At 42.6% G+C, this 15,095-nt stretch overlaps 1 protein-coding gene across 5 annotated transcripts in view; it reads left to right on the forward strand.

The window, feature by feature from the left end:
• Nucleotides 1-15,095, forward strand: part of LOC110520933 (talin-2) — a 154,908-nt gene that overhangs the window by 77,216 nt on the left and 62,597 nt on the right. For all 5 annotated transcript variants that reach the window (XM_036975461.1, XM_036975472.1, XM_021598375.2 and 2 more), the window contains one exon: nt 7,831-7,973. In XM_036975461.1, coding sequence (XP_036831356.1) covers nt 7,831-7,973 — 143 coding nt within the window. The remainder of the gene's footprint in view (nt 1-7,830; nt 7,974-15,095) is intronic.

A 15,095-nucleotide genomic window follows, 5' to 3' on the forward strand; every position in this document is an offset into this window, starting at 1 on the left:
GGATGGGTTCTGCTGGTGTACAGCAATCTTTAAGTCATACCACAGATTCTCAATTGGATTGAATTCTGGGCTTTGACTAGGCCATTCCAAGACATTTAAATGTTTCCCCTTAAACCATTCAAGTGTTGCTTTAACAGTATGCTTAGGGTCATTGTCCTGCTGGAAGGTGAACCTCTGTCCCAGTCTCAAATCTCTGGAAGATTGAAACCGGTTTCCCACATGAATTTCCCTGTATTTAGCGCCATCCATCATTCCTTAAATTCTGACCAGTTTCCCAGTCCCTGCCGATGTAAAACATCCCCACAGGGGATGGTGTTCTCGTGGTGATGAGAGGTTTGCGCCAGACAGAGTTTACCTTGATGGCCAAAAAGCTCAATTTTAGTCTCATCTGACCAGAGTACGTTCTTCCAAATGTTTGGGGAGTCTCCCACATGCCTTTTGGCGAACACCAAACTTGTTTTCTTATTTTCTTCTTTAAGCAATGGCTTTTTTTCAGTCCACTCTTCTGTAAAGCCCAGCTCTGCTCAGCTCTGTGGAGTGTACGGCTTAAATTGGTCCTATACTCCAATGTCCACTGTGGAGCTTTGCAGCTCCTTCAGGGTTATCTTTGGTCTCTTTGTTTCCTCTCTGATTAATGCCCTCCTTACCTGGTCTGTGAGTTTTTTTGGTGGGCGGCCCTCTCTTGGCAGGTGTGTTGTGGTGCCATATTCTTTACATTTGTTTTATAATGGATTTAATGGTGCTCCGTGGGATGTTCAAAGTTTCAGATATTTTTTTATAACCCAACTCTGATCTATATTTTTCCATAACTTTGTCCTTGGCCTGTTTGGAGAAGCTCCTTGGTCTTCATTGTGCCGCTTGCTTGGTGGTGCCCCTTAGTGGGGTTGCACACTCTTGGGGCCTTTCAGAACAGGTATATACTGAGATCATGTGACAGATCATGTGACACTTAGATTGCACACAGGTGGACTTTATTAAACTAATTATGTGACATCTGGTTGCACCAGATCTTATTTAGGGGCTTCCTAGCAAAGGGGGTGAATACATATGTACACACCACTTTTCCATTTTTTATTTTTTAGAATTATTTGAAACAAGTGTTGTTGTTTTTTATTTCACTTCACCAATTTGGACTATTTTGTGTATATCCATTACATGAAATCCAAATAAAATCCATTTAAATTACAGATTGTAATGCAAGACAATAGGAAAAATGCCAAGGAGGATGAATAGTTTTGCAAGGCACTGTAATCTGGGGTGTATAGTGTCCTCAGCGGAGTGACACGCCGCCACTTCTCAGAATGGTGCAATGTCTCGCAAGATCACTTAATGATGAATTAGTATTCTACATAACAAACCAATTATAATAGCATACAGTGGGGCAAAAAAGTATTTAGTCAGCCACCAATTGTGCAAGTTATCCCACTTAAAAAGATGAGAGAGGCACATTGTAGGATTTTTTATGAATTTATTGTAAAATGTGGAAAATAAGTATTTGGTCAATAACAAAAGTTTATCTCAATACTTTGTTATATACCCTTTGTTGGCAATGACAGAGGTCAAACGTTTTCTGTAAGTCTTCACAAGGTTTTCACACACTGTTGCTGGTATTTTGGCCCATTCCTCCATGCAGATCTCCTCTAGAGCAGTGATGTTTTGGGGCTGTTGCTGGGCAACACGGACTTTCAACTCCCTCCAAAGATTTTCTATGGGGTTGAGATCTGGAGACTGGCTAGGCCACTCCAGGACCTTGAAATGCTTCTTACGAAGCCACTCCTTCGTTGCCCGGGCGGTGTGTTTGGGATCGTTGTCATGCTGAAAGACCCAGCCACGTTTCATCTTCAATGCCCTTGCTGTCCATCAGCAAGGAGGTTTTCAATCAAAATCTCACGATACATGGCCCCATTCATTCTTTCCTTTACACGGATCAGTCGTCCTGGTCCCTTTGCAGAAAAACAGCCCCAAAGCATGATATTTCCACCCCCTGCTTCACAGTAGGCATGGTGTTCTTTGGATGCAACTCAGCATTCTTTGTCCTCCAAACACGACGAGTTGAGTTTTTACCAAAAAGTTATATTTTGATTATCAGTGGTCTTGTATGTCTTCCATTTCCTAATAATTGCTCCCACAGTTGATTTCTTCAAACCAAGCTGCTTACCTATTGCAGATTCAGTCTTCCCAGCCTGGTGCAGGCCTACAGTTTTGTTTCTGGTGTCCTTTAACAGCTCTTTGGTCTTGGCCATAGTGGAGTTTGGAGTGTGAGTGTTAGAGGTTGTGGACAGGTGTCTTTTATACTGATAACAAGTTCAAAAAGGTGCCATTAATACAGGTAACGAGTGCAGGACAGGGGAGCCTCTTAAAGACGAAGTTACAGGTCTGTGAGAGACAGAAATCTTGCTTGTTTGTAGGTGACCAAATACTTATTTTCCACCATAATTTGCAAATAAATTAATTCAAAATCTTACAATGTGATTTTCTGGATTTTTTTTCTCATTTTGTCTGTCATAGTTGAAGTGTACCTATGATGAAAATTTTAAGTGGGAGAACTTGCACAATTGGTGGCTGACTAAATACTTTTTTGCCCCACTGTAGATAGTTAAGATACTGTTAGACCAAAAACACCACATCATTTCTTATGAGAGTAGGATGATTGTGCTTGATTTAGATTTTTTTTTTTTATCTCATGAGGACAGAACTCAACAGCACACATCATATGCTTTGATTGAAACAAAATACAGGTGGCTGTGTTTAACGCCATCTGCTCTAAAATGAAATAAAACATTAGTTAGACAAACAAATTGTCAGTGATGATTGCCTAATGTATAATTAGGAAGGCCTAATTTTATGTTTTAAGATTTTTTTTTAAATATTGCTTTTTTTATTGAGCCACTTCTGTGTAGGCACTTCTTAGCTGTGTGCCTAGGGTCATTATCCTGTTGGAAGGTGATCCTTCGCTCCAGTCTGAGGTCCTGCGTGCTCTGGAGCAGGTTTGCATTAAGGATCTCTCTGTACTTTGCTCCGTTCATCTTTCCCTCATTCCTGACTAGTCTCCCAGTCCCTGCAGCTGAAAAATATGCCCACAGCATGATGCTGCCAGCATCACGCTTCACCATAGGAATGGTGCCTGGTTTTCTCCGGACTTGGTATTCGGGCCAAAGAGTTCAATCTTGATTTCATCAGACCAGAGAATCTTTTTTCTCATGGTCTGAGAGTCCTTTAGGTGTATTTTGGCAAACTCCAAGTGGGCTGTCAGGTGACTTTTACTGAGGAGTGGCTTCCGTCGGGCCACTCTACCATAAATGCCTGGTTGGTGGAGTGCTGCAGATATGGTTTCCAAATCATGTCCAATCAATTGAATTTACCACTGGTGGCTCCAATCAAATTGAAGAAACATCTCAAGGATGATCAATTGAAACAGGATGCACCTGAGCTCAATTTTGAGTATTTTTTTAATTTTACCTTTATTTAACCAGGTAGGCAAGTTGAGAACAAGTTCTCATTTACAATTGCGACCTGGCCAAGATAAAGCAAAGCAGTTCGACAGATACAACAACACAGAGTTACACATGGAGTAAAACAAACATACAGTCAATAATAAAGTATAAACAAGTCTATATACAATGTGAGCAAATGAGGTGAGAAGGGAGGTAAAGGCAAAAAAAGGCCTTGGTGGCAAGGTAAATACAATATAGCAAGTAAAACACTGGGATGGTAGTTTTGCAATGGAAGAATGTGCAAAGTAGAAATAAAAATAATGGGGTGCAAAGGAGCAAAATAAATAAATAAATTAAATACAGTTGGGAAAGAGGTAGTTGATAGGGCTAAATTATATGTGGGCTATGTACAGGTGCAGTAATCTGTGAGCTGCTCTGACAGTTGGTGCTTAAAGCTAGTGAGGGAGATAAGTGTTTCCAGTTTCAGAGATTTTTGTAGTTCGTTCCAGTCATTGGCAGCAGAGAACTGGAAAGAGAGGCGGCCAAAGAAAGAATTGGTTTTGGAGGTGACTAGAGAGATATACCTGCTGGAGCGTGTGCTACAGGTGGGAGATGCTATGGTGACCAGCGAGCTGAGATAAGGGGGGACTTTACCTAGCAGGGTCTTGTAGATGACATGGAGCCAGTGGGTTTGGCGACGAGTATGAAGCGAGGGCCAGCCAACGAGAGCGTACAGGTCGCAATGGTGGGTAGTGTATGGGGCTTTGGTGACAAAACGGATTGCACTGTGATAGACTGCATCCAGTTTGTTGAGTAGGGTATTGGAGGCTATTTTGTAAATTACATCGCCAAAGTCGAGGATTGGTAGGATGGTCAGTTTTACAAGGGTATGTTTGGCAGCATGAGTGAAGGATGCTTTGTTGCGAAATAGGAAGCCAATTCTAGATTTAACTTTGGATTGGAGATGTTTGATATGGGTCTGGAAGGAGAGTTTACAGTCTAACCAGACACCTAAGTATTTGTAGTTGTCCACGTATTCTAAGTCAGAGCCGTCCAGAGTAGTGATGTTGGACAGGCGGGTAGGTGCAGGTAGTGATCGGTTGAAGAGCATGCATTTAGTTTTACTTGTATTTAAGAGCAGTTGGAGGCCACGGAAGGAGAGTTGTATGGCATTGAAGCTTGCCTGGAGGGTTGTTAACACAGTGTCCAAAGAAGGGCCGGAAGTATACAGAATGGTGTCGTCTGCGTAGAGGTGGATCAGAGACTCACCAGCAGCAAGAGCGACCTCATTGATGTATACAGAGAAGAGAGTCGGTCCAAGAATTGAACCCTGTGGCACCCCCATAGAGACTGCCAGAGGTCCGGACAACAGACCCTCAGATTTGACACACTGAACTCTATCAGAGAAGTAGTTGGTGAACCAGGCGAGGCAATCATTTGAGAAACCAGTCTCATAGCAAAGGGTCTGATTATTTATGTCAGTAAGGTATTTTTGCAAACCGGTTTTCACTTTGTCATCATGGGGTATTATGTGTAGATTGATGAGAAAAGTAAATGTAATCAATTTTAGAATAAGGCTGTAACGTAACAGAATGTTTGAATTGGGAAGGGGTCTGAATACTTTCCGAATGCACTGTAGCTGTAACCACTGTTGGATTCTTTGACTTACTGTATTTATTATTTTGTAATTGCAGGCTAGGCTACTTGCTGATACATTACTTTAAATATTATTGTAACAGTAGGGCTACCTACACAATAACCTCATATGGGGTTGCTGACCACAATCCATTGAATTATTAATAAGAAGTGTTGATTATTTGGCCTTGGGGAGAGCACAGCGCATGGAAGAAAACCTAGCACCACAGGAAAGGGTGCCGGAATTGTTGCAGATAAATGTAAATAAATTTACCAAATTATATAATTACTCCTATCTCTACAGAAATAAATGAAATCATTGAAAATACTACACCAGAGAGCATCATTTAGCCAGAGAGGATCAATAGCTTTAAAAAAAAAAATCATGTATATTGTGTTTTGTCACTTAAGCGCATACGGTATGCCTACAGTAGGGAATCCTGCCATTGGGCAGCCCGCGCCGCAAATATATTAAACAGCTGTTGCCAGCAATGTCAAGTTATGGCTGTCAATGTGGATGTCAATGAACAGCAGGCAGCGGCTAATAGGTATTTTGCAATATTTCCAAATGCAATTGCAGAAGACATATAAGTGAGTGCCGCTGGAAAGTTGCTGGACTATAATTTCCTCCTCATATTGTAGGTTTAAGATCAATGAATCCACTCTTTTCATTGGCTGTTGGTTACATTTAAGACATTGGTCGTTAATTGTATTGATCTCAGTATGTCAATATCAGAGTAGCTTGTCATGTTATGTGGTATATATATATTTTTTTGTCAGTCATGTAAAATTAACGTTGGATTGCAGGAAATTATTTGAGAAAATACAACTTTTTTCTCGGACCATTAAACCCCTCAGCCCCTGGTCTTCAGGACTGAACCCTGAATGTTACGAAACTCTGACGGCCCTGGACAGAGATTGTATTTTGAAAAGTTTGAATTCATAAATCATCTTCAAAATGTCTCCTTATTCTCAGCAGAACAGTATGCAAATTACTGCCCTCGTGTTTAGTCGAACTTCACTTGGTGATTAGTTTTTGAGACATATAAAGTTAATTTTTGCCCTGTAATTTAAATCTGCTTGTCTAGACCCATCTGCTTTATTTGACTGTCAGCATGCCTAATCCCAGTAGCAGAAGTGTATGTTTCTCTGTATACATACTGTATAATATCAGTCAAAAGTTTGGACACACCTACTCATTCAAGGGCTTTTCTTTATTGCTATTATTTACTACATTGTAGAATAATAGTGAAGACATCAAAACGATGAAATAACACTTGGAATCATGTAGTAACCAAACATTTTTTAAACAAATCTAAATATGTTTTATATTTGAGATTTTTCAAAGTAGCCACCCTTTGTCTTGATGACAGCTTTGCACACTCTTGGCATTCTCTCAACCAGCTTCATGAGGTAGTCACCTGGAATGTATTTCAATTAACAGGAGTGCCTTGTTAAAAGTTTATTTGTGGAATTTATTTCCTTCTTAATGCGTTTGAGCCAATCAGTTGTGTTGTGACAAGGTAGGGGTGGTATACAGAAGATAGGCCTATTTGGTAAAAGATCAAGTTCATATTATGGCAAGAACAGCTTAAATAAGCGAAGAGAAATGACAGTCCATCATTACTTTAAGACATGAAGGTCAGTCAATACATCACATTTCAAGAACTAACATTTCTTCAAGTGCAGTCGAAAAAACCATCAGGCGCTATGATGAAGCTGACTCTCATGAGGACCACCACAGGAAAGGAAGACCCAGCTTTACCTCTGCTGCAGAGGATAAGGTCATTAGTTACCAGCCTCAGAAATTGCAGCCCAAGTAAATGCTTCAGTGTTCAAGTAACAGACACATCTCACCATCAACTGTTCAGAGGAGACTGTGAATCAGGCCTTCATGGTCGAATAGCTGCGAAGAAACTACTACTGAAAGACGCCAATAAGAAGAAGAGACTTGTTTGGGCCAAGAAACACGAGTAATGGACATTAGACCGGTGGACATCGGTACTTTGGTCTGATGAGTCCAAATTTGAGATTTTTGGTTCCAACCACCGTGTCTTTATGAGAAGCAGAGTAGGTGAACGGATGATCTCTGCATGTGTGGTTCCCACCGTGAACCATGGAGGAGGAGTGATGGCGTCGGGGTGCTTTGCTGGTGACACTGTCTGTGATTTATTTAGAATTCAAGCCACACTTAACCAGCATGGCTACCACAGCATTCTGCAGCAATATGCCATCCCATCTGGTTTGCGCTTAGTGGGACTATCATTTGTTTTTCAACAGGACAATGACCCAACACACCTCTAGGCTGTGTAAGGGCTATTTGACCAAGAAGGAGAGTGGAGTGCTGCATCAGATGACTTGGCCTCCACAATCACCTGACCTCAACCCAATTGAGATGGTTTGGGATGAGTTGGACCACAGGGTGAAGGAAAAGCAGACAATAAGTACTCGGCATATGTGGGAACTCCTTAGACTGTTGGAAAAGCATTCCAGGTGAAGCTGGTTGAGAGAATGCCAGAGTGTGCTAAGCTGTCATCAAGTCAAAGGGTGGCTACTTTGAAGAATCTCAAATATATTTTGATTTGTTTAACACTTCTGTGGTTACTACATGATTCCATATGTGTAATTTAACAGTTTTGACGTCTTCACCATTATTCTACAATGTAGAAAATAGTAGCAATAACGAAAAACCCTTGAATGAGTAGGTGTGTCCAAACATTTCACTGGTACTGTACGTGAGTGTGTTTTTTTCTGTTGTCAGTGAACTGGCTGGACCACAGCCGGACGTTCAGAGAGCAGGGGGTGGAGGAGAGTGAGATGCTGCTGCTCAGACGCAAGTTCTTCTACTCCGACCAGAATGTGGACTCAAGAGACCCTGTCCAGCTCAACCTTCTCTATGTACAGGTCAGACCCCCCCCTCTCTCTCGTTCTCTCTCTCTATGCTCATTGCTGCCCGGCATACAGTAATACATCTGTAATAAACTAGCCTCCTCAATTCCGCTCTACTCTTCCCTCCCCTGACTCTTCCTGTAGCCCTACGGTCAATAAAACAGACATCAGCACAAACAAAGCTGAATCTGCTGCCCAAGGCTATGGGGCTGTAGCTCCTATGCAGCGTTCTGTCCTACATCCTTGCTGGAACTGTTGCATCACAAGCTCGCTGGCTTATGCAGCTTTGATGGTACTGCAGTTCTCAGAGGATGAGCTGGGCCTGGCTTACAGGGGTATGTGTATGTGGATCACAGACAGGCTATCTTATGTTGCTGTGCTGTGGGGATTGGGTCAACCTTGCAAGGCTGGTTGTACACTACAGGGTTGTTCTACACTATAGTGTGGATGGAGTTGGAGTAAGAGAGAGGACTGCTGACACAGGGAGTACCCTGGGGGGTGGGGGGTCAGCCAGCTGAGCCTGCACTACACCAGGCATGCTTTGCTCACTGCACACCTCACTGCATCCACATTAGCTTCCCCTGCCTTGAGGTTGAGAGGAGGGCTCCCCGCTGGCACCTGGACTCACAGAGGAGCATTCTATGCACAGTACTGTACACATGTACAGTTGAAGTCAGAAGTTTACATACACCTTGGCCAAGTACATTTAAACTCAGTTTTTCACCATTCCTGACATTTAATCCTAGTGAAAATGCCCTGTGTTAAGACAGTTAGGATCACCCCTTTTATTTTAAGAATATGAAATGCCAGAATGATAGTAGAGAGAATTATTTATTTCAGCTTTTATTTATTTCATCACATTCCCAGTGGGTCAGAAGTTTACACACACTCACTTAGTATTTGGTAGCATTGCCTTGAAATGTTGTAACATTTGGGTCAAACGTTTCGGGTAGCCTTCCACAAGCTTCCCACAATAAGTTGGGTGCATTTTGGCCCATTCCTCCTGACAGAGCTGGTGTAACTGAGTCAGGTTTGTAGGCTTCCTCGCTGGCACAGACTTCTTCAGTTCTGCCCACAAATGTTCTATATGATTGAGGTCAGGGCTTTGTGATGGCCACTCCAATACCTTGACTTTGTTGTCCTTAAGCCATTTTGCCACAACTTTGGAAGTATGCTTGGGGTCATTGTCCATTTGGAAGACCCATTTGCGACCAAGCTTTAACTTCCTGACTGATGTCTTGAGATGTTGCTTCAATATATCCACATCATTTTCCATTCACATCATCTTTCCCCCCTCATAATGCCATCTATTTTGTGAAGTGCACCAGTCCCTCCTGCAGCAAAGCACCCCACAACGTGATGCTGGCACCCCCGTGCTTCACGGTTAGGATGGTATTCTTCGGCTTGCAAGCCTCCCCCTTTTTCCTCCAAACATAACGATGGTCATTATGGCCAAACAGTTCTATTTTTGTATCATCAGACCAGAGGACATTTCTCCAAAAAGTATGATCTTTGTCCCCATGTGCAGTTGCAAACCGTAGTCTGTATTTTTTATGGCGGAGTGTATATATACGGTATACACATATCTACCATCATAAATACACATGCACGCGTGCACACACACACACACATTCACTCGGACACCTACATAAATACTGTACTGTACATCCATTGTGAACTCCCTCCTTGTCTTACATGCTGCATCTGAGCTACAGTCCATAAATACATCTATAGTTAACACTATCCATTCTCCCTATCCTCCCCTTTACTCTTTTATCTCTCTCTCTCTCTTGCCCTGACTCCTTCCCTCTCTCTGTTTTTTTTCCTCACGCCCTCTCAATCCCATAAAAATTATGACACATCCACACCCGCTTACTCTGGCATACATTGCAGTGTTCCATCATGCATTCCCTTCTCTCACAAACACAAGCCTGTATTCTTTCTCACAAAAACACATTTCCTTCCTCTAGCTATTCGTCCTTTTGCTCCTCTTGCTGCCTTCCCCCTCCCTTTCTTGTTTTCACTCAGTCACACACATACATACACACACACTCACACATGCTGATCAGAGTCCCCCCCCCCCCCCCCCCCCACACACATGGCGTTGCCTCAGACTCCAGTGACTCTAATTTGTCACAATATTAAAAAGGCCTGACAGAGCAAGAAGAGAGGGAGCATTCTCTGGCTGGAACACACCCCAGGCCCCACATCCACTCTCTCACTCCTTCCTTCCAAGACTTCTCCCTCTGCAGTGCTCTCAGATGCGTCTAAGGAACATAACCGTACTACACATGCTTCTTGTCAATGTCTCTATTCTGCTATGATGGAATAGTCCTCATTCACCATGCAACCATTACCATAGGAGACTGACTTAGTAGGTTCATTTAGTGAGTGTAGATTATAGTATCATCCCTGGCATTCTTTAGGGAGAGCCTCTTAGTGATGAGCCCCAATGTTTATTAATGATGTGCAGCTTCCATGATCTCATCCGCTCCCCTCCACCCAGCGGGGTTCTCCAGCAGTTACATCCCCAGCATTCATAACCAGACACCAGACAATCCACTCCTTTCACACATCTACTCCACTACTACAGGAAATACAGCGCCATAGCAACAACCTTTGTGTTGAGTTGGGCGGTATCCACATTTCCACATCTTCATACAGTTCCTGCACACGAGTGGCACCATTTCTTTCCAATGTATTATTGAAATGTTTGTTATGCTAAAAAAAGCTAGCAAAGTACTAATGAATTCCCATTGTGGACACTAGCTAAATGCTAATGAATGCCAACAAATAACTATCTCAAAAGGCTTTACTAACACTTGCCAAGTACCTCAACTCCTTGTTGAACATAGATTATAGTTTTTTTAATTAACCTCTGACTCCTTCGAGTCGCTATGCGGTGATAATAAAATAAAGTAAATTCCTAAATCCTTACCATGTACCTATATTTGTCATCTGTTGTTGCGTGCCTTTCTTTGCTCAAATCCATACTTTTTAATAAAATGCTAATCAAATTCAACCACTGACTGTTTCCTTGAGATTCAATTGGCACAACTTAGAGCCACAGCAATGAGAAAACAGTCGGTGGTTCTATTTGATTAACTTTTTATTCAAATGTATGGATTTCAGCACTTGGCAATACTCACATTCAATCCAGAGGTGGATTGAGTGTCTCTGCTGTAACCAATAAGCTTAAATATTCTAAGCTAGCCACCGAACATTATAGCTTGCAGGTTAACAAACCAAATGCCTAGAGCCCTGAGCTCGAGAAAATGTATTTAGCACATCTAAGATGGATAACTTTATAGTTATAAGATATTTAGCTGGCAGACATTAGTAGTAACTTTCAAGTGTATCTTGATCACCTCTTGTGCTGATCAACAGTGGATCGGCACGTCACTTTTGCTCCATGTACTTTTTGTAAACAAACATTCCATTTTTTGTGAGATGACATAATGAAAATCCTACCATCGGTACTTCAAAGTACGAGGTATATGGTAAGTACGTTATACCATCCAAGCCTAGTTTTGTCCCCCTTTTCATCAGAGCTTCAGTTTCTTGATTGTTATTGTATGTAGAGTCTCATCTAAATGCAGTATATGTGTAACCAATCCAGTCTACACACGTTCTAAACAGAATATTCATGTGTTTTGCTGTGGCATGGTGGTCCTTGTTATTGATTTTCCTATTGAGTTATTATCTGGTTAGTCAGGCAATTTACGGTGGTATGAATTAGGCAATTATCTCATTGTCAGCGTTTGTTCATTGCTGTAATATTGCCCCCAGGTTAATGGTGGAACTCTTTAGGGTACAGTAGTAGACTGATTGACATTAGTGCTAACAGAGAGTGAGGTATGTTGAGCTATGTTTTGCATTCAGCATTACTACTTCAAGGGAAATATAGTATTCTATCAAACAAAGATATCTACATATATTTCAGAATGTTGTGTATCCCTGGAAATAAAATCTGAATTTATATAAACATAATAGTTTCGGAAACATAGCTGGTCCAAGCAAAGTGGTGTCTTGGCACAACTTACACCGGTTATGGGGTAAGTTGAGCATAGACACAGGGTAAGTGGGTGATGGTGTCCTTTGACAGTGGATGATGGTGCTGGTGGGTCAAAGTTTAGTTAATGAAATGGGGGTGTGGTATATTGTATATCTCAAATGCATGCCTACATTCAGATACACACTGATTGTATGAAACATTAAAGACACCAGCTCCTTCCATGACATAGCCTGACCAGATGAATTCAGCTGAAAACTATGATCCCTTATTGATATTTAAATCAAATCACATTCAACTTTATTTGTCACATGCACCGAGTACAACAAGTCTAGACAAGTCCTTACCCAACAGTGCAGTTCAAGAAAGAGTTAAGAAAATATTTACCAAATAAACTAAAGTGAAAAATAATAAAAAGTAACAGAATAACATAACAATAATGAGGCTATATACAGGGTGTACCGGTACCGAGTTAGTGTGCGGGTGTACAGCTTAGTTGAGGTCATTTGTGTATGTAGGTAGGGGTGAAGTGACTAATAAACAGCGAGTAGCAGCAGTGTACAAAACAAATGGGGAAGTGGGGTGTCATTGTAAAGTCTGGTGGTTTTGTTGTGCCCTCTTCACAACTGTCTTGGTGTGTTTGGGCCATGATAGTTCATTGGTGATGTGGATACAAAGGAACTTGAAACTCTCGACCCGCTCTGCTACAGCCCTGTCGATATTAATGGGGGCCTGTTCGGCACACCTTTTCCTGTAGTCCAGCTCCTTTGTCTTGCTCACATTGAGGGAGAGGTTGTTGTCCTGACACCACACTGCCAGTTCTCTGACCTCCTCCCTATAGGCAGTCTCATCGTTGTCGGTGATCAGGCCTAACGCTGTTGTGTCGTCAGCAAGCTAAATGATGGTGTTGGAGTTGTGTGTTGGCCACGCAGTCATGGGTGAACAGGGAGTACAGGAAGGGACTAAGTACACACCCCTGAGGGGCCCCAGTGTTAAGGATCAGCGTGGTAGATGTGTTGTTGCCAGCCTTTAGCAACTGGGGGTGGGCCATCAAAGTCCAGGATCCAGTTGCAGAGGGAGGTGTTTAGTCCCAGGGTCCTTAGCTTAGTGATGAGTTTTGTGGGCACTATGATGTTGAACGCTGATCTGTAGTCAATGAACAGCATTCTCACATACAGTAGGTATTCCTTTTGTCCAGGTGGGAAAGGGCAGTGTGGAGTGCAATTGAGATTGCATCATCTGTGGATCTGTTGTGGTGGTATGCAAATTGGAGTGGGTCCAGGGTGTCCGTGAGGATGCTGTTGATGTGAGCCATGACCAGCCTTTCAAAGCACTTCATGGCTACAGACGTGAGTGTTACGGGTCGGTAGTCATTTAGGCAGGTTACCTTTAGTTCCTATGCCAAAGAACACTATGGTGGTCTGCTTGAAACATGTTGGTATTACAGACTCGGCCAGGGAGAGGTTGAAAATGTCAGTGAAGACACTTACCAGTTGGTCCGTGCATGCTTTGAGTACACGTCCTGGTAATCCGTCTGGCCCCGCTGCTTTGTGAATGTTGACCTGTTAAGGTCTTGCTCACATCGGCTACCGAGAGCGTTATCACACAGTCATCCAGAACAGCTGGTGCTCAGTGTTGCTTGCCTCAAAGCGAGCATAAAAGGCATTTAGCTCATCTGGTAGGCTCGCGTCACTGGGCAGCTCGCGTCTGGGTTTCCCTTTGTAGTCCGTAATAGTTTTGCAGTCCGTAAAAGCCCTGCCACATCCGACGAGCATCAGAGCCGGTGTAGTAGGTTTCAATCTTAATCCTGTAATGACACTTTGCTTGTTTGATGGATTGTCTGAGGGCATAGCGGGATTTCTTACAAGTGTCCGGATTAGTGTCCCTCTCCTTGAAAGCTTCAGCTCTAGCCTTTAGCTCGATGCGGATGTTGCCTGTATTCCATGGCTTCTGTTTGGGATGTGTACGTACAGTCACTGTGGGGACAATGTCGCCCATGCACTTATTGATGAAGCCGATGACTGAGGTGGTCCCGGAACATATTCCAGTCTGTGCTAGCAAAACAGTCCTGCAGTAGCATCCAGGTCATCTGACCAATTCCGTATTGAGAGAGTCACTGGTACTTCCTGCTTTAGTTTTTGCTTGTAAACAGGAATCAGGAGGATATAATTATGGTCAGATTTGCCAAATGGAGGGCGGGGGGGGGGAGCTTTGTATGCATCTCTGGGTGTGGAGTAAAGGTGGTCTAGAGCTTTGTTTCTTCTGGTTGCATATGTGACATGCTGGTAAAAATTTGGTTAAACTATTTTTAAGTTTGCCTGCAATAAAGTCCCTGGCCACTAGGAGCTCCACTTCTGGATGAGCACTTTGTTGTTTTCTTATGGCCTTATAGAGTTGGTTGAGTGCGGTCTTAGTGCCAGCATCGGTCTTTGGTGGTAAATATACTGCTACGAATAATGTAGATGAGAACTCTCTTTGTAGATAGTGTGGTCTACAGCTTATCATAAGGTTCTCTACCTCAGGTGAGCAATACCTCGAGACTTCCTTAATATTAGACATCGTGCAACAGCTGTTATTGACAAATAGACACCCCCCCGCCCCTCGTCTTACCAGACATAGCTTCTTCTCTGTTATCCATGTTGCCATGTTCAGCCACAACATGTTGTCGTTTTAATGTCCCATTGTTTGGATAATTGTAGGTCATCAATTTTATCTTCCAATGATTGCATGTTAGCCATTAGAACAGATGGCAGTGGGAGTTTACTCTCTCGCCTACGCATTCTTAGAAGGCAGCCAAACCTGCGCCCCCTTTTCCTTCGTCTTTTCTTCACGCAAATTACGGGGATTTGGACCTGTTCCCGGGAAAGCAGTATATCCTTCTCGTCGGACGCGTTAAAGGAAAAAGCATCTTGCAGTTCGTGGTGAGTAATCGCTGTTCTGATTGCCAGAAGTTATTTTTGGGTCATAAGAGACGGTAGCAGCAACATTATGTACAAAATAAGTTACTAACAATGCAAAAAACCTAACAAAATTGCATAGTTGGTTAGGAGGATGTAAAACATTCAGGAGACAGGTTAAAGAAGGATTTATAAGCCTTGAGACAATTAAGACATGGATTGTATAAG

Source organism: Oncorhynchus mykiss, chromosome 1 (genome assembly GCF_013265735.2).
Source record: "Oncorhynchus mykiss isolate Arlee chromosome 1, USDA_OmykA_1.1, whole genome shotgun sequence".
Taxonomy (NCBI): domain Eukaryota; kingdom Metazoa; phylum Chordata; class Actinopteri; order Salmoniformes; family Salmonidae; genus Oncorhynchus; species Oncorhynchus mykiss.